The sequence below is a fragment of the Gopherus flavomarginatus genome, chromosome 1 (genome assembly GCF_025201925.1).
Source record: "Gopherus flavomarginatus isolate rGopFla2 chromosome 1, rGopFla2.mat.asm, whole genome shotgun sequence".
NCBI classification, from domain to species: Eukaryota; Metazoa; Chordata; order Testudines; family Testudinidae; genus Gopherus; species Gopherus flavomarginatus.
In genome coordinates, this window is record NC_066617.1 from 71,222,180 (window position 1) to 71,241,412 (window position 19,233).

Below are 19,233 nucleotides of genomic sequence, written 5' to 3' on the forward strand. Positions count from 1 at the left end.
TCAGCCTTCATTAGAAACACAGGAAGAACCCATATTTCACAAAATGCAATAGATACAATTAGTCAGAAATAAAATTTTCTTTTCAGGCTTCTAAGATGGTGCTGAAAACGACGGAGAGTCAAATGCTTCTTTCAGTTACGCAGAAGCAATCCCATGACCCAGAGACATAAAAATAACGAAAGAGTCTCTGAATGAATTTCTTGCCTAGTTTTTAATCCCTTAAGGTGACTGAGAGCTCAGAAGGGGAAATAAACTCATTGCTCAGCCCACGGAGGAGTGCCCTGCGCCATTCAGAAGTGACCCCTTCAGTCCATAAAAGAGTCACATAAGAATGTTGACCATATTGTGGGGCCTCAAGGACCAGAACGTAAAGTAGAAGAAAATGTGGATATCTCCAGAGCACCAAAAGGGGATGTGATAACCCTCCCCTCCCCCCACCCCCACCCCTTTGGAGCATACTGTACTTGACAATATCCTTTCAGGTCTCTTGTGTTGATTCATTACATTTTTCTCAGAGTCAGTATTCTAAATATCTGATTTTTTAGACGTCTGGATGCCAACCACATCAACTACGTGCCACCCAACTGCTTCAGTGGCTTGGTCTCTCTTAGACACTTGTGGCTGGATGACAACTCTTTGACAGAAATTCCTGTGCAAGCTTTTAGGAGTTTATCAGCACTTCAGGCAATGACACTGGCGTTGAACAAAATACATCACATACCAGACTATGCTTTTGGAAACCTCTCCAGTTTGGTAGTTCTGTAAGTTTTACTGATTTTTTTAAAATGATTTTTGCAAGACCTTGTCCTCCTTGTAATAAATTATTTCAAGATGCAATGTCTAAATTAAGCTTTGTAAGAGATACTTTAAAACTAGACTGCCTAAAAATGTGAAATGATCTGTAAACCTTGAGGTTGGTTAATATGGGCTATTGTTTTATGTTATAGTTTTAGCATTAAATTGATATTTTGGGCTATAAACCTGAAGTTTGCCTTTTATTCTTGGATTGTGTTTAAAGCTATAACTTTTGCAACCTTATTAAATGACCTTTCCACTCCACATAATGTAAAGATTTAACTTGCAGATATGTTTATTTATAACGATGCAGAGAATTAGTGGCAAATAAAATTTTCTTCAGAATGTCAGTGAAGAGATAAGTTGAAAAAACTGGACTTTTGTATCTTAGATATTATTTATAAAATCATAGTACTGGAAGGCTGTTTACATGTGTACACATTTTTACTTAAGACCATAGGGCAATATTGACAACATGAGGCTAGGACGGGAAAAGGAAGTTAACTCAAATCTCTAAAGGACTAGAAGGATAGAATGCTAACAAGTATGAACTGAGAAAGTTCCCTTCACAGAGAGTTTGTGTAGATATCTACATAACAGTAGATATGTTCCCCTACCAGTATTACTGAACAAAACAGATACAAAATTCACAGAAAATCCTGGAAGGAATTCCAGTTCCTGAGGAATCATCTTCAGATCTTCTGGGACTATCCCAAATTGAAAAAACTTCTGTTCTATTATTAGAAAAATTATTCAGGAATTGTTTCAGGATATACTGAAACATGGCCATTATTAAAGACATTCATGGTTTGTAGGCAGCACGAAACCATTGTATGTAAGATGTTAAATATATTTTAACATATTCTAACATGCTGATCTGATAGCCATGATGCAAGCCTTTGGGACACTATGATTGGATTATTTCAGTGCACTTTATTATAGGCTACCACTGTGATGGGTTCCCCCCACCGGGGTACAACCTGGAACTGGGGTATCACTGAGCCCTCTGTCTCATTAGCCTGGGCTCCCTCTTCCCCCCCCCACCCGCGTGATGCTGTGACAAGCTACAGGACTTGTACTCACAGTGACACACCCAGCTGCAGTTACGTGAAGGCTTCTCCTCAGCCACTCATAAAATGACAATGGAACAACTCCAGTGCGCTCCCCCACCCTCCCAGCTCCACCGCCTACAACCCCAGAGCTGTACCGTCTTGCCCTGGTCAAAAGTCTGACCAGTATAAATTTTTTACCCAGTCCACCTAGGGTGACCAGAGGTCCCATTTTTAAAGGGACAGTCCCATTTTTGGGGACTTTATCTTATATAGGCGCCTATTACCCCCCACCCCATCCCATTTTTTCACAATTGCTATCTGGTAACCCTAAGTCCACCCCTCCCTTGATGTGGAGAAGACAACAATGCCCCAGCCCCTGTTCCTGAGCGGATTCCCCACACACTTCAAGCAAACTACATGCAATCTAAGTGTTATACACTAGTTAGGATTTGAATCAAGCAGTGTCTCACCCTGTTAGTACAAACAGTTCACCAAGCTTCCATACACAGATAAGATTCCTTCTTTCCCGCCCGGGACCAGCACTCCCCACAGTTCAGTCTGTGTTTCCAGATGTTCTGTTGTGTAGGGAGTGAGGCCTCTTGGTGATGTCATTTCCCCCTTTTATAGCTTACTCCATATGGTGGGAACCCCTTTGTTCCAAGCCAAGTTCCCAGCCCAGTTTGTGGAAAAATACAAATACCAAAATGCAGTTCAGTATCATGTGATCTAGTCACGACCCCTTGCATGCGCCGATGAGTCATAGCAGCCATTATCCATAGGATGACTGAAGCATCCCCAGGTGAGGATAAGCCTCTTCCATGTCCCGTTGTCTTTTTTGATGGGCCATTCAACTTGAATAGGCCATTCATGATGTGCTGGCTAGGCTTTATGTAAATTTTTGTGGGTGTTACCCAGGTGCAAGCACATCTGAAATACAAATACAATCAATATTCATAACTCCATGAAACATTCATACAAATAGGATAATCATATTCAGTAAACCATCATTTTCCATTGACACCTCACATAACACATTTTGTACAAGATGCATTATTATTACGTCATAATCATATCATAATCCTACCACTATGATAAATATGGGGTGCAGAGTGTCACAACCATAAAAGCTGATCCGTTACCTCTAGCAAGTGCAGAATGTGAGCAGTACAATTGTACAAGGTACAAGCCATACCAGGGTAAGCAGAAGGAATTCCATCTACCACCTTGTGGACAGACTTTGCTCTCTGCCTGTGTGGGTACAGATTGAGTTTCAGTATGAGATTTTAACCTTTTTAGATTTTAACCTTTAAAAGAATGTGGGTATGTGTCATTTGGCTGAGCTTCCAGATCCCTGTTATTTTTCATCACGTTGTCAACCACTTGTTAAGGTAGAGATCCTCTCATGCCCCAGCTCTCCTCCCAGTCTCATTTCCCCACCTTCCCTGCTGAAACTTCAGTAACATTAGGACAATTAAGAAGACAAGATGAAAACAAGCTTTACTTGATGCAATAGGTGCTGCTGCTTGGCTAGGTCCCCTCATTTTGCATCTGCTGTTTATCTCCTGTTTCTGGGTGTAAGACTTTAGAGTTACTAGTATTTAATCACCCTTAACTATCTGCAGCACCCATTGTTCCAGTCTCTCCAAATCACTTAGTGTGGTCCTGTACACATATTTTACTACCCTCTCTCCAGTTCTGCAAATCTTAAGTCAGTGGGAGAACTCACATAGGCTTCAATGGGAGCAGGATTGGACCTGTGGTTATTAAAGATGCAAAACTAATTGGAGTTTTGGGGCAAATTCTTCATACTGCTATAGCCTAAAAGGTCAATATAGTATGTGGGATCAAAATGATTGAGGTTTCTTCCTAGAGAGGAGAAAAAACTCATTTTTTGGTACATCAGAATATCTTTTAGAGTCAGTTGATAAATAGCTGAATACAGTTTGTGTAGGTTCTGAAAAATTTATTGAGAGCTTCTGATAACTAAAATACTTCTGTGTAAAGCAAAGACATGGATGAAAATAGTGTCTGACTCTCACATTCACAGACCTTCTCTTCTTTTATGTACAACTCCCACAGTTTCTGTCATACCATGAGGGAGGAGTGAGGAAGGTAAAATAGGAGAGAGAAGTCAGTTGGAAAAGCATTCTCTTAAAAAAATGCATTGAAATTACACTAAGTTACATCCATCTATGTTAATAAGCTACACAGAGCAATTTCTCTATTAAGATCTAAAAATTTAGAAATAGGCATAAGCAGCAAAATTCTAAGCTGAATTTTGAATATCCCAAACTTTCAGATCTGCAGGTTTGTTTCAAGCCAATCACTACCAAAAAAAGTCAAACTGAAAATCCTATAAATTACGTAACATACCACTGGAAATTAATTGTTGATTATTTTAGTTTAACAGGGAGGAAGTCAAGTTGTAGCATCAGTGAGGTCAGTTATATTTACTAACTCACACTGAAATTCTGATTTTTGGTCATGTGAATTTATTTGTTTCTTACTACATTTCCTCAGGCCTCATGTACATTATGTCACTTCCCTGCTTCCCATCCTGCCCACTCCTCCTACCCAAAAACAAAACCCACATACACTTTTTAAGACCTTGTATTTAATTTAAATATATATTTTTAAAATCACCAGTGACCCTATTTTTAAAGTTTCAGATCACTTAATCCCCATGTGTCTAAAATTAGAACGTCAGGCTAGGCACTTTTAAAACAAATATGAAGACAGAAAACAAATACATTAAATGAAAGAATCACAATCTCTGCAGTTTAAAAGCAAAACCTGTCTGTGGAACCAACTCAAAGCCTTGGTGCGTGGGTGGGGAGTGGGGGGTAGAGGTTGGGGAAATGCCCTCCTATACATACTCTTGCAAAAAGCATGACTTGCATATAATCAGTGCATGCCTGAAAATAAGTTTCTTTTGATTTAACCATCCACATGTTTTGCGTAACTCCACTGTGTGCAATGTGCTTTCCTGACTGTGCTCTTAATGTTCCCCTGCAGACATCTCCATAACAATAGAATCTACTCCCTGGGAAAGAAATGCTTTGATGGGCTCCACAACCTAGAGACTTTGTGAGTTGACCTCTTATTTGTTTCCTCCCCACCTCCCTTTTTTTTTTTCAGTGTTTTCATTAATATTCTGAAAGAATAAAAATACCAAACATGCTATTTGGCTTGCTTAATTGCTAAAAGCCAAACATGCTTTTTGGCTTGCTTAATTGCTACAGGCTCTGAATGATTGTTTACAATGACTGCAGTACACAGTAATTGTGTGCAATGATCCTATTTCTCAACTATAAAGCTACACTGCTTTTTTTGTAGTCAGCATATATTAATAAATTATTTAATGACATTTTAAAACTGTACCAGGCGCAAAATAACAAATGACTATTCAGGGATAGTTATTCTTGCTTTGATAGTGCTATTTGTTTGTTTATCTTTCGTCAGCAAAGCTAATTGACATAGAGGTTAAGGAAAAATTCATTGTAACCAAAAAGCTTTTAAGTTTGCAGAATGCATCTTGCCACATAGTGTGATTGCAGAAGCAGTCAGATACTTTGACCTCTTGAACAAAGGAAAAGCTCCAGGTAGCATCAAGTACAAACATGTTCTTCCTTTTTAAAAATTGCTCCAGTTGTTAGTCTTTAAAGGATTCGCTTGAAAAGTTTCTGTGTTAGAGGGATAAAGTCACCTTAGCACCTACAATAGTTCAGTAAAGTGCAGGAGGTGAACACAAGGCTTCCCTGAATGGCATAAGAAAAAAAGAATTCTGGGAAAAGAAGACTAAACAGGAAAACAACTCCAAAGTTTAAAGGAAAGTAATTTGCTCCAGACATACACAAATAAAGATATCACCACCTCTGTTTGGCACTGGAGCCCTGACCCACTAATGCCTAAGGGACAATAATCCTTGCATATCTATTCCCCTCCCTCTCCTGTACCACAACCAAGTGAACCCTTTCCACAGATCATAACCAACTTTACCCAACCAGGGCGCTTCAAGAGGCCCAACGGCTTTGGTGCTGATGCAGAAGTCATAGAGTTTCAGGCCAGAAGGGACCAATATATCATCTAATCTGACCTGGTGTATATCACAAGCCATCACAACCACACAGCACCAGCACACTAAACTCAACAACTGAAATTGGACCAAAGCATTCCAGCCCACAGGAGACTAGGCTTTTATGTGCCACAGGCAGAGTGAATAAACCAAATATCATACAAACATCATCAGAACCTAGTGGTTGGTTTGCTTTTTAATCCACAAAACCATGCAGTGCTCACTTTCCAGTTCCACTAGGATCGAAAGTTTAAATTTTGATCACATATACTAATCCTCTCTACTAGAACTTGAGTCTTCTATTGTCAAGAGCACCCTGCAATGTTACAGCTTTGACTTTTACCTACTGTGCATAGAGAGAAAGTCCCTCAATAAAATACCAGAACAGAAGAGGGAAAATGTGATTGTTCTTTAAGAAGACATACACATAACCATCAGCTCAGGATTAAACAAAGACTGTGAATGGTTTGCCAACTACAAAACCAGTTTCTCCTCCCTTGGTTTTCACACCTCAGCTGCTAGAAGAGGGCCTCATCCTCCCTGATTGAACTAACCTCGTTATCTCTAGCCTGCTTCTTGCTTGCATATATATACCTGCCCCTGGAAATTTCCACTGCATGCATCCGACGAAGTGGGTATTCACCCACGAAAGCTCATGCTCCAAAATGTCTGTTAGTCTATAAGGTGCCACAGGACTCTTTGCTGCTTTTGCAGATCCAGACTAACACGGCTACCTCTCTGATACGATACACATAACCAGGGCCGGCGCTTCCATTTAGGCGACCTAGGCGGTCGCCTAGGGCACCAGGATTTAGGGGGGCGGCATTTTGCCAGGACGGCGGCAGGCTGCTCCAGTGGACCTCCCGCAGGCTTTCCTGCGGAGGGTCCACTGGTCCCGCGGCTCCGGTGGAGCATCTGCAGGCACGCCTGTGGCAGGTCCACCGGAGCCGCGGGACCAGTGGACCCTCCGCAGGAACGCCTGCGGGAGGTCCACTGGAGCTGTGGGACCGGTGAGCAGCAGAGCGCCCCCCGCGGCGTGCCGCCATGCTTGGGGCAGTGAAATGGCTAGAGCCGGCCCTGCGCCTAGGGTGCCAAAAACCCTGGCGCTGCTCCTGCACATAACAGTATTCAACTGTCCTGAAATGGAGGGAAAAAGCAGTGATTTTAGTTATCCTTCCAGCCCTGGCTAGCTGGTGTGAAAGGGAAGAAGATATAAATGTCAATTTTGACCCTGGAAAGGAGGGAGGAGAACTTGGAGAATATGATACCTGCCACAGTCATGTTTATTATTGCATTAGTTGGCACAACCATCAGTGGGGAGGCTGTTTTGGAATCTAGCATCAAGATAGCCAATCTCCTGGGCTGCGTTGAGTGTCACAGGGTTATCCTCTTCCCAGTCTGGGCAGATTCAGCTCAGCTAGTGGCCCAAACCAAATTACAAATACTCATTATCTGTGTAATCAACACACAGGGCCTGAAGGGATTTACAAACAGGAAGAAAAGCCCTGTTGACTACCAACAGCAGTTTCCTGCCTGTATTATTAAGGATGATGTTATTTTGTTAAAGTCCAATGTGAATCATTGTTTTTATTTAATTTAGTCAAATTATTTCTTATTTAAATTGTTTAAAATTTATCCTCTACAAAGCAGAAGCTTCTACAGTGCTCCATCGAGCTGCATAGTTTGACAAAACAGACCTTTCTTCATTTTAATTTTAACTGCATACTTGGGCCAAATTCTTCTATCAGATGATGTGCATGGGTTTCCCAGGCCAGGAATAAGCACGTGGCTAGTGAATGTGCTGGAATGAGGAAATGTCTCACTAACAAGCAGTTCTTAAAATAGAGTATCAGGTTGCTAACCTAAATAAAATATTATTTTTACGACTTGTGTGTGGTAAGGAGTTGTTCTTTCTCCTTTACTCTGTATTGATATTGTCAACCTTACTGCAATCTTAAAATCTCAGAATAGGTCAAATCCTTGCCCCATTTAAATCAATAGAAGTTTTGCCATTGACTTCATTGGGACAGGGGGTTTGCCTAATAAATATTTTTCCATTGATATTTCTCCTGTGCTATTCCTGAATATTTATCTTTCTTGTTCTCATATACTGTGCCAAGAAACAGGTCAGAAAAGAAAGTAAAGCATGATAAACATGGGAGTTGGAAAAGAGGCAAACTGAACCTAAATAATGTGACTATGAACCATGTAAGAGTCAATTCACTGTACAAGTACAGGCATTTATTTTAAAAATCAGTTTTAAGAGAAAAAATTTGGGCATTTTTCATATGTAAAAGTTGCAAAATTGTCCCTAGGTAAGGATAGATTTTCCTTTCATGTTTACAAATGTATGGTGGGGAGGAGAGATCACAAAATAGCAGGTGGCTTAGTAGCATTTGTAAATGTCCATATTTTCTCATTTCCAAATTGGTAACAATTAAAAATAGCACCATGATCAAAAATAAAAATGATGATCTGCATTGGATGGTGTTTATTAGAAAACATCACATTTTGAGGATTCCCTAGCCTTTGGACCTATTTCTTTATTTAATGCATGAAAGGTGATACTTCCTTACAAATCCCAACAAATTCTGTTATCCCTTAAACAGTGTATAACCTAAATTATGTGATCTGTTTTTATGCAGAGATTTAAATTACAACAGTCTGGATGAATTCCCCATTGCTATCAGGACACTCACAAACTTAAAAGAACTGTAAGTATTGAACTCTACCTTATAGAGAGGATGCTTTGGACAATGTTTTTTATTTGGGAAAAGCTGATGATTTCTATCAGTACTCTTCAAAATTTTCTATATCCTGGAAAAGTTAGCAAGCATGCCAACATATATAAAAGGAAATTTTCAGCATTTCATTCAGAACATTTAACTTTGATAACATTTACTTGTTACAAATGCTCTTTTGTACTGAAAAGAGTTTATGAGAGAGCATTCTTTTTTGGAACTTTATCCTTGAAATGCAGTATATCATAATAATAAAAGGACACTATCAATTCTGTTTCAGCTTCAAATGTGAGACTTGTTTCAAAAGGCGCAATGCCCGAGCTAGGAAAAAGAAGCAGGAATTTCTTTTCACTCATAGGCACTTTGGGGAAATAGGGGAGTCATTTTTAACCATATTTTAAACAGGTTTTTTTTTTTTTCAGTGTAAGCATTCAAGTGCAGTGTTGTAAACTGGAAAACTTCTGGAAGCTTAGACATGGTTTGTAAAACAGACTAAAATCAAAGGTGAAACTGACCAGCCTAGATTAATTGTGCAAGCTAGTTGAATTGCAAAATAAGCAAACAGCTAGAAAGTTACCAGTCAGTTAGATTTCTTAAATTCTTTCTGTTTGAATGATCTTTGATGTTAAAGATAGCACCAGCAGGCATTTTTTAAAACATAGATGATCACAGATTCACTAGGCCACTAAGGCCATGGCTACACTTACAGTTCTGCAGCGCTGGTAGTTACAGCTGTGTTCGTACAGCTGTGTAGGGCCAGCGCTGCAGTGTGGCCACACTGACAGCTACCAGCGCTGCAGTGTGGCCACATTTGCAGCATTTGCAGCGCTGTTGGGAGTGGTGCATTGTGGGCAGCTATCCCAGCATTCAAGTGGCTGCAACGTGCTTTTCAAAAGAGGGGGTGGGGTGGAATGTGACAGGGAGCGTGGGGGAGACAGAGAGAGTGGATTTTTGGAGCTGACACTGTTCTCAGCTCCCTGCCTTGCAAGTTGTAAGGACTGGAAGATACACAGTGCCTACCTTCAATCATTTTAAGTTTTGACCTTTCCCCCACCTGTCTCTTATTCACTAAATGCTAATTATGCACTCCTAAATAGCCGTCAGATCACATAAACAGTTGCTCAACATTACCCCTCCCCCCTCTCTCCTCAAGCAAACAGCTTTGAACATTCCAAAGCAATTCTCCTGCCTTCGGTGGCTCGCTCACTGGAGCACAGAGCAGCTGTGTTTGTTTTTTAGCAAGTAGCTACGGGGAGATTGGAGTTCAGCCATTCTTCTGGTTTGTTGTGGACAGGAATTCTGGGATACCTCCTTATACCCCGGAGGCCAATAAAAGCGCTGGTGGTGTCCACACTTGCTGACCAGCGCTGCATCACCAGCGCTGGAATCGCTACACCCGAGGCAGACCAGGTGTACAGCCAGCGCTGCAACCAGGGAGTTGCAGCGCTGGCTGTGCTTTGCAAGTGTGGCCACATCCTGAGTTGCAGCGCTGTAACCCCCTCACCAGCGCTGCAGCTCTCCAGTGTAGCCAAGCCCTAAGGGTTCGTCTACACTGCAATTAAAACCCTCAACTTGCCTGTGCCTGCTGACTGAATCTCACAGGGCATGGGCTAAGGGGCTGTTTAACTGTGGTGTAGACATTCCAGCTCAGGCTGGAGCCTCTATTCTAGGACCCTCCCACGTCGCAGGGTCCTAGAATCCAGACTCCAGCCTGATCCCTAACATATACACCACAATTAAACAGCCCCTGTGCCCAAGCCAGCTGGCACGGGCCAGCCACAGGTGTCTAATTGCAGTGTAGACATACCCTTAGAGTGCTTCGGGTTGCTGTTGCCATACAAAGCAGATATAAAGCCAATATAACAGGCTGCTTGGAAAATCCTTCAGAATCCCTAGGCAATGTAGGGTCAGCGCTGCAGCTTCTATGCCAGCACTCCAGTTCTGGCATAGGGAACGTGGTCAGAGAGAAGGCATTCTGGCTATGGGCTACTAATCTACCTTATTCCCAGCTGCCATAATGGCCCCTTGACATAAAATACAATAGCTCTGAGGGAGTGGCATCTGCTGACTTCAGGATGGGGTAGCCACAAAGGTGATACCCAGATGTGCACTGAACAAATCCTGACTGGCCCTGTGAATCAGGGGCACAGTTTTTATGATCAAGGTGTCCCTTCAATATATTATTCTCTGGGCATAAAAATCTACATCAAAAAGTTGAAATTGTAAATTTCTTAGAAAGTATTTGAAACAAACTTCAGTAAAACCAGCCTTAATGACTACCTCTGAGACCACCTGTCACAAGTGACTACTTACAGAGGCCTCATCTTCCCTGATTGAACTAACCTCGTTATCTCTAGCCTGCTTCTTGCTTGCTTATATAGCCTTGCCCCTGGAAATTTCCACTACATGCATCCGACGAAATAGGTATTCACCCACGAAAACTCATGCTCCAAAATGTCTGTTAGTCTATAAGGTGCCACAAGACTCTTTGCTGCTTTTACAGATCCAGACTAACACGGCTACCCCTCTTGATACTTGAAACCATGCAAGGCACTGCATTTAGCCTTATGGAGTGGAAATCCATCAACCTCATGAAGAAACTTGGACAAATACAGACAGATATCATCATCCTTTCCAAATGCAAATGGATGGACATCATACCAAATGGACTAAAGGTAAAAAATCCACTGCTATCTACACACTACACAGACCACAATGAGAGACTATGCCATACTCTATCAAAGAAACTGAGGAAGCACCTGATCAGCATCCTATACAGCAAACAGGAAAACATCAAAAAAGAGCTCTCCAACCTGGAGCCTCTCATAAATAACAAAGCTTCCATACAAACGGACTTCACTAAAATAAGACAGGAGATCTACATTACTCACTTCACCTCTCTACAAAGGAAAAAGGACTGTAAGCTGTCTAAACTCCTATTTGCCACATGGAGCCACAACCGTGGTACCCCTAACCCACCCAGCAATATCGTCAATCTATCCAACCACACACTCAGCCCAGAAGAAAAATCTGTCCTATCTCGAGGACTTTCTTTCTGCCCTGCCACCCCTACTAACATGATACAGTTCTGCGGCGATCTGGAAGCCTACTTTCGCCATCTCCAACTCAAAGAATACTTTCAGGACAACACTGAACAGCCCACTGATACACAATTACCCTCCCACCAACAGCACAAGAAGAACTCCACATGGACTCCTCCTGAGGGTTGAAATGACAGTCTGGACCTATACATAGAATGCGTCCACCAACGTGCACAGGCGGAAATTGTGGAAAAACAACATTGCTCGCCTCATAATCGAAGTCGTGCAGAACGCAATGCCATCCACAGCCTCAGAAACCACCCTGACATTATAATCAGAGGTTGATAAAGGAGGTGCTGTTGTCATCATGAACAGGTCTGACTACCAAAAGGAGGCCGCCAGACTACTCTCCAATACCAAATTCTACAGGCCACTTCCCTCAGATCCCACTGAGGAATACACTAAGAAACTGCACCATCTACTCAGGGCACTCCCTACACTAACACCGGAACAAATCAACATACCCTTAGAGCCCCGACCAGGGTTATTCTATCTACCACCCAAGATCCACAAACCCGGAAATCCTGGACACCCCATCGTCTCGGGCATTGGCACTCTCACTGAAGGACTGTCTGGATATGTGGACTCTCTACTCAGACCCTATGGCACCAGCACTCCCAGCTATCTCCATGACACCACTGATTTCCTGAGGAAACTACAATGCATTGGTGACCTTCCAGAAAACACCATCCTAGCCACCATGGATGTAGAGGCTCTCTACACTAACATCCCACACACTGATGGAATACAAGCTGTCAGGAACAGTATCCCTGATGATGGCACAGCACAACTGCTTGCTGAGCTCTGTGCCTTTATCCTCACACACAACTATTTCAAATTTGATGACAATATATATCTCCAGATCAGTGGCACCAGTATGGGCACCTGCATGGCCCCACAATATGCCAACATTTTTATGGCTGACCTGGAACAACGCTTCCTCAGCTCTCGTCCACTCACACCCCTTCTCTGCCTACGCTACATTGATGACATCTTCATCATCTGGACCCATGGGAAGGAGACTCTGGAAAAATTCCAGCATGATTTCAACAGCTTCCACCCCACCATCAACCTCAGCCTGGACCAATCTACACAGGAGGTCCACTTCCTAGACACCACTGTGCAAATAAGTGATGGTCACATTAACATCACTCCATACCGAAAACCTACCGACTGCTATGCCTACCTTCATGCCTCCAGCTTCCATCTCGGGCACACCACACAATCCATTATCTACAGCCAAGCACTGAGGTACAACCATATCTGCTCTAACACCTCAGACAGAGACCAACACCTACAAAATCTCCATCAAGCATTCTCAAAACTACAATACCCGCACGAGGAAATAAGGAAACAGATCAACAGAGCCAGACGTATACCCAGAAGTCTCCTACTGCAAGACAAACCCAAGAAAGAAACCAACAGGACTCCACTGGCCATCACATACAGTCCCCAGCTAAAACCCCTCCAACACATCATCAGGGATCTACAACCCATCCTGGACAATGATCCTAATCTTTCACAGGCCTTGGGTGGCAGGCCAGTCCTCGCCCACAGACAACCTCTCAACCTGAAGTATATTCTCACCAGTAACTGCACACCGCACCATAGTATCTCTAACTTAGGAACCAATCCATGCAACAAACCTTGATGCCAACTCTGCCCACATATCTACACCAGCAACACCATCACAGGACCTAACCAGATCAGCCACACCATCACCAGTTCATTCACCTGCACGTCCACCAATGTAATATACGCCATCATATGCCAGCAATGCCTCTCTGCTATGTACATCGGCCAAACTGGACAGTCTCTACGGAAAAGGATAAATGGACACAAATCAGATATTAGGAATGGCAATATACAAAAACCTGTAGGAGAACACTTCAGCCTCCCTGGCCACACAATAGCAGATCTTAAAGTGGCCATCCTGCAGCAAAAAAAACTTCAGGACCAGACTTCAAAGAGAAACTGCTGAGCTTCAGTTCATCTGCAAATTTGATACCATCAGCTCAGGATAAAACAAAGACTGTGAATGGTTTGCCAGCTACAAAACCAGTTTCTCCTCTCTTGGTTTTCACACCTCAGCTGCTGGAAGAGTGCCTCATCCTCCCTGATTGAACTAACCTCGTTATCTCTAGCCTGCTTCTTGCTTGCTTATATATACCTGCCCCTGGAAATTTCCACTACATGCATCTGACGAAGTGGGTATTCACCCACGAAAGCTCATGCTCCAAAACGTCTGTTAGTCTATAAGGTGCCACAAGACTCTTTTCTGCTTTTACAGAGGCCATGGAACACCGCTATCTGGTGTGCAGACCTTTAAAGAGAGACCACCTCTAATAAAAGACTGCTTTTGCTAACTCCCATGAGTGGTGGCTCTTGGCGGGTTTTACTGTATATGTGTTTTGTATCATCTTTTTGCTTCAGATTTTTGGCCTCTTTCACATAAGATCTCCTAATATCAGACTGTGTGGCTTCAGCCAGGGTGTTTTAGTCCCCTAAATTCAGTCTCTGCCTGTTTGGACCATGAAATTGTACAGCACCAAGGCTCTGATTCACTTTAAGCATGTGTTTGGGTGCTTTGCTGGATTGGGACCCAAGAGCTCAGCAATGTATCTCTGAGTGGTTACTGAATACCCTCAACTCCCATTGATTTAAAGGTGCTCAGCACCTAACAGGATCAAACATTAAGGCCTCAATCCTGCAAATACTTATGCACATACTTAACTTTAAGCACATGAGTAGCCCCATTGACATCAAAGGGACCACTCACAGGAGTAAAGTTAAGCACCTACATAAGTGCTTGCAGGACTGGGGCTTCAGAAGTTGCCTTGTAGTTCTCCCTGCAAGTTAAGTTAACAACACAAGTATACCTATATATTGATGAGGGACTAGTATTTTCCCTGGGAGCTAGTAATGCCATTTCCTCAGCTACTTCTGCCATGCAGGGAGCAAAGGATTGATCTGGGGAATCCTGCTTGGTAGAGTCTAGGTCACTCAGCCAATCTGTATATTGGTTTTGAATGAAATAGTCTTTTGTTTTGGTCTTTTTTTTTTTTTTTTTTTGTGGTTGTTGCTTAGAGCCCAACTGTGTATAGGCACATATTTTTGATTGCATGTAGTATATAGAAAGGAGTATAGAGTCTTGATTTTCTAGCCCAGTTACACAAGCAAGATAATTAGTTCAGTGAAATGGATAATCTGGTATTGGTACAAGTAATGACTGAGGGTGCTTGCATCTGTGAACAATTCAAGGCTTTCTAAATGTTTTAATTTAATCTGAGAAGCCTTTTCATAATTCATGACTGAACTAACTAAAGTTTCTCACACAAATCATCATTATTCCTTTTGAAACCTTAGTTTGTTTTTAACAATGGCAGAATTACTCATATGAGTACAATGTAATAATTAATTATGAGACAAAGAATTTGTCTCCTTTCTAGAAGACAGTAAGTACATTGTACAGCTTGTTCTTCTCATACTTCAATAAAGAAAGGAGTGTGGGTGGTTCGATGCATGGTATGTCATAACGCAACATGTAAATTCATACATACACCATACATTCCCATAAATCTAAATCATCCCAGAAACAAGGATGCTATGGGACAAGTATTAGAATGAAATGCTCTCTTTTTCAGTCTTAATCTAACTAATTGTGATGTCCATATTGACTAGAAAGCTGAAGACACCGTTGCTTGCAGCTACAGAGGTTTTTGATGAATTACAATAGTTCTATGTTACTGTGGAAAACAGCCCAAAAATAATAATTTTTTTAAATGTATCACAGGTCTTACATTCACACTTTTTGTTATTGTATAAAATATTGGTTTTTTTTCCCCCAGGGGATTTCATAGTAATAACATCAAATCAATACCTGAGCATGCATTTGTGGGCAATCCATCACTTATAACCATGTAAGTGGAAGCAGTTTACTTTGGTATTTTTTATATCAAATGTGGAATTAAATACAATATTTCTATGTGGTTTTCTAACTCATCTACAGTGTAAAGGAGCATAATGTGAGTACATTAGGTCTCCTACCTTTCAGGTCATTCAGTTTTCTTAGTACTCACACATTACTTGAAGAGAGAAATCATAACTTTCTATAGCCCTTGACCTTTTACTCAGGCAGATATTTCTTATAACAGGGTAGCTGACCCATTAAATGGAACTGGGATCAGGTGTCCTTTTCCAGTCCAGGTGTTCCCAGCTGGCCAATTAAGAGGGTGGGGCAGCACCTGGGTGCTATAAGAGGCCTGGTTAGAAAGAGAGCCTGTGTGTTAGTTTGGGTAAGGGCAAGAGATGAGAACTGTCAGAGATAGAAGATGATTCCTGGGAGAAAGCTGAAGGTAGGCGAGCAGCAAGGTGGGTTTGTTAGCTAGCATCCCTGAGGGGCTGGAGGAGTGAAGGCAGGAGAGACAGATGAGGAGAATGTCTGCTAGCTCTAAGCTGGAGCCAAGGGCCAGAGAACCCTGAAGAAAAGGGGAGTAACAGAGGGGCTTATCCACTGAAATCTCATTGCTGGAGCACTGAACCTGAAGGAAATGTGAGAGAGCTCAGGGGAGTGAGGGGTACTCCCCTGGCCAGGATATTCACAGTAGAGAGGCCATGGGAATTCTTGATGGGATGAGCAGGGCTGCTGCTCTGACAGAGCTGGGATGGCTGTTCCTGGTAGAAGGCTGGAAGAGAACAGATAAGGCACTTATCTGTGCTAGAAGACACTAGGGTATAGTCAGAACAAGAACTATGTGCACTGGGGTTGATATGGAGTGTGTTTGGGGATTTTAGTTAGGGATTATTTGCACTATATTTTGTTAATAAACTGTGACAGACTAGAAGAAAAGCTTCTGTGGACTTACTGGAGACCCAAGATAGATAAATAAAAACAGATTTTATTAGCAACTGTAGAAAGAGTGAGAAGAAATTGTGAAATAAAAAGTAAAATAGATACTCACCTTGATGCTTACTAAGGAAAGCTCTATCAGGACCAGCAGAATACTGATATATTATAGCATTGCAGAAAGAATCCTCTCCATCTGACAGCTCAGACTACCAGAAAAGTGTCACAAAGCCCTGTATCTGTCTTTTAAGTCCCAGATTTCTGTATTTTTTTTTTTTACAAAAACACTTCCTCATTTATAAGAAGTCTCACCCTGTGCTTGCCTATACATCATTTCCAAAACCAAGCCAGAAAAAAACCTATCTGCATTTGCCCCAAATATCATTTAAGTCATTGTTACTAGAAACACTTCCTCTTTCCACCTGAAGAGATGCCTTTTGTTAGTAAGTTATTGGACAGAGCTTTTGAGACCATGTGTACTTTTTTTTTAAAAAATGACAATTTTGTCAATAGTTAAAATAGTTTGAACAAGCTATAAAGATGAAAGATATCTGGAATAGTTGAAGGTCATATTGGCTCATAAATTCTACATTTGGACACAGCTATCCATCACAGATCAAACACAAGAAGCGGGTTGTCAGAGAAAAACAGAGTTCTCACTCTCAGGTTGGGTGCAGCAAGTCTGATTCTTGCTCACATAAGGAGACTGTGTGGATTTGAAATCCCCTTCAAATCCCTGTCAGTTCTTTCTCTACTTCTACAGGGTGAATGTTATTCTTTCAGTTCATAACTTCTGAAATGGAAAGATATGGAAACCTATTCATTACTATACGAGAGCAGACCAGCCATTGGTCTATCACATCTCCACGTGCAAAGTCAGGCTCTCTTAGCATCAGGAGTCCAATGGCACAGATCACAAAGGAAAGTAAAACTATCATAATATATATATATATATATATATATATATATATATATATATATATATATATACACTATTTGTAAAGCCTCTAATGTCATAGAATCATAGAAATGTAGGGCTGGAAGGGACCCTGAAGTCATCAGCTCCAGTCCCTTCTCCTGAGGCAGGACCACAGAGCATGCCTGACAAGTGTTTGTACAATCTCTTCTGAAAAACCTCCAGTGAAAGGGATTCCACAGCCTCCCTTGAAAGCCTTTTCCAGAACTTACCTATCCTTGTAGTTAACAATTCTCCAATTTATAAAATGTGTGGTTGACACCATCCTGGGAGGGAGTTCACCACCTGTGGGAACAGGATCAGAATTCAAAAAGACCTTGATAAACTGAAGAATTGGTCTGAAATCAACAAGATGAAATTCAGTAAACGCAAGTGCATAGTAGTACAGTTAGAAAGGAAAAATCAAGTGGACAACTACAAAATGGGGAGTAACTGGCTAGGAGGTAGTACTGCTGAAGAGGATCTGGAGGTTATAGTGGATCACAAAATGAATATGAGCGCCAGTGTGATGCAGCTGCAAAAAAGGCTACTTTTATTCTAGGGTGTAGGAACAGGAGTTTTGTACATAAGACAGTGGGTAATTGTTTTGCTCTAGTTGGTACTGGTGAGGCCTCAGCTGGAGTACTGCAGCCAGTTTGGGGCTCAGCACCTTAAGAAAGATGTAGACAAATTGGAGAGAGTCCAGAGGGAAGTAACAAACATGATGAAAAAAGTTTGGAAACCCTAACCTATGAAGACAGGTTAAAAAAACTGGCATGTTTAGTCTTGAGAAAAGAAGGGTGAGGGAGAACCTGACAACGGTCTTCAAATTTGTTAAGGGTTGTTTTACAGAGGATGATGATCAATTGTTCTCTATATCCACTGAAGGTAGGCTTAATATGCAGCAAAGGAGATTTAGGTTAGATATTAGGAAAAACTTTCCAACTGTAAAGATAGTTAAGTCTTGTAACAGGTTACCAAGGGAGTTTGCTGAGTCCTTGTTAAGAGTGCTGGACCAATTTGTACAGTGGGGTGCTGAGAGTCATTGAATCAAACTGTAAACTTTGTATATGATGGAAACCATTTCAAACCAGGGGGTGCAGCACCAGTCAAGAGCTACCGTCCTCATGGCGCTGGTCTGGCGCGCTGCGATTACTAGAGGGGTGGAGAATGCTATGACAGGACTTAACAACAAAGCCAAAAGTCAAGTGACTAACAAAAGGGCTGCTTTGGAAGAGATTGAGAATAGAGTTGCAACCAGAAGACCACATGCAGCCAAGAAAACAGAGAACTTTAAAGTACCTGTAAAAACTACAAAAGGAGCTACTAAACCAGCAAATGTAACTGCACAACCTAAACCTTCAGCTGCATTGAATTTAACTCTCAAAGAAGAGACTGTTCCAAAGATTCGGTCTCCAACCCCTATGGATGAATCCATGAAAGAAGAGGACCTATGCCAAGTTTTCTCTGAGGTGCTGCTTAACAACATAGAGGATATTGATGCTGATGATTGGGAAAATCCTCAACTCTGTAATGACTATGTAAAAGATGTTTACATGCTTTTAAGAACAGATTAGACAAACACCTGTCTGGGATGGTCTAGATATACTTGGTCCTGCCTCAGCATGGGGAGAAGAACTAGATGGCATCTTGAGGTCCCTTCCAGCC

General features: G+C 41.8%; 1 protein-coding gene across 6 annotated transcripts in view; it reads left to right on the forward strand.

The window, feature by feature from the left end:
- Window positions 1-19,233, forward strand: part of LGR5 (leucine rich repeat containing G protein-coupled receptor 5) — a 136,846-nt gene that overhangs the window by 93,940 nt on the left and 23,673 nt on the right. For 5 of the 6 annotated variants that reach the window (XM_050934750.1, XM_050934782.1, XM_050934773.1 and 2 more), the window contains exons 5-8: window positions 546-761; window positions 4,863-4,934; window positions 8,568-8,636; window positions 15,613-15,684. In XM_050934750.1, the coding sequence (XP_050790707.1) occupies window positions 546-761; window positions 4,863-4,934; window positions 8,568-8,636; window positions 15,613-15,684 (429 nt within the window). The remainder of the gene's footprint in view (window positions 1-545; window positions 762-4,862; window positions 4,935-8,567; window positions 8,637-15,612; window positions 15,685-19,233) is intronic. The other variant, XM_050934754.1, reaches the window with a different exon arrangement.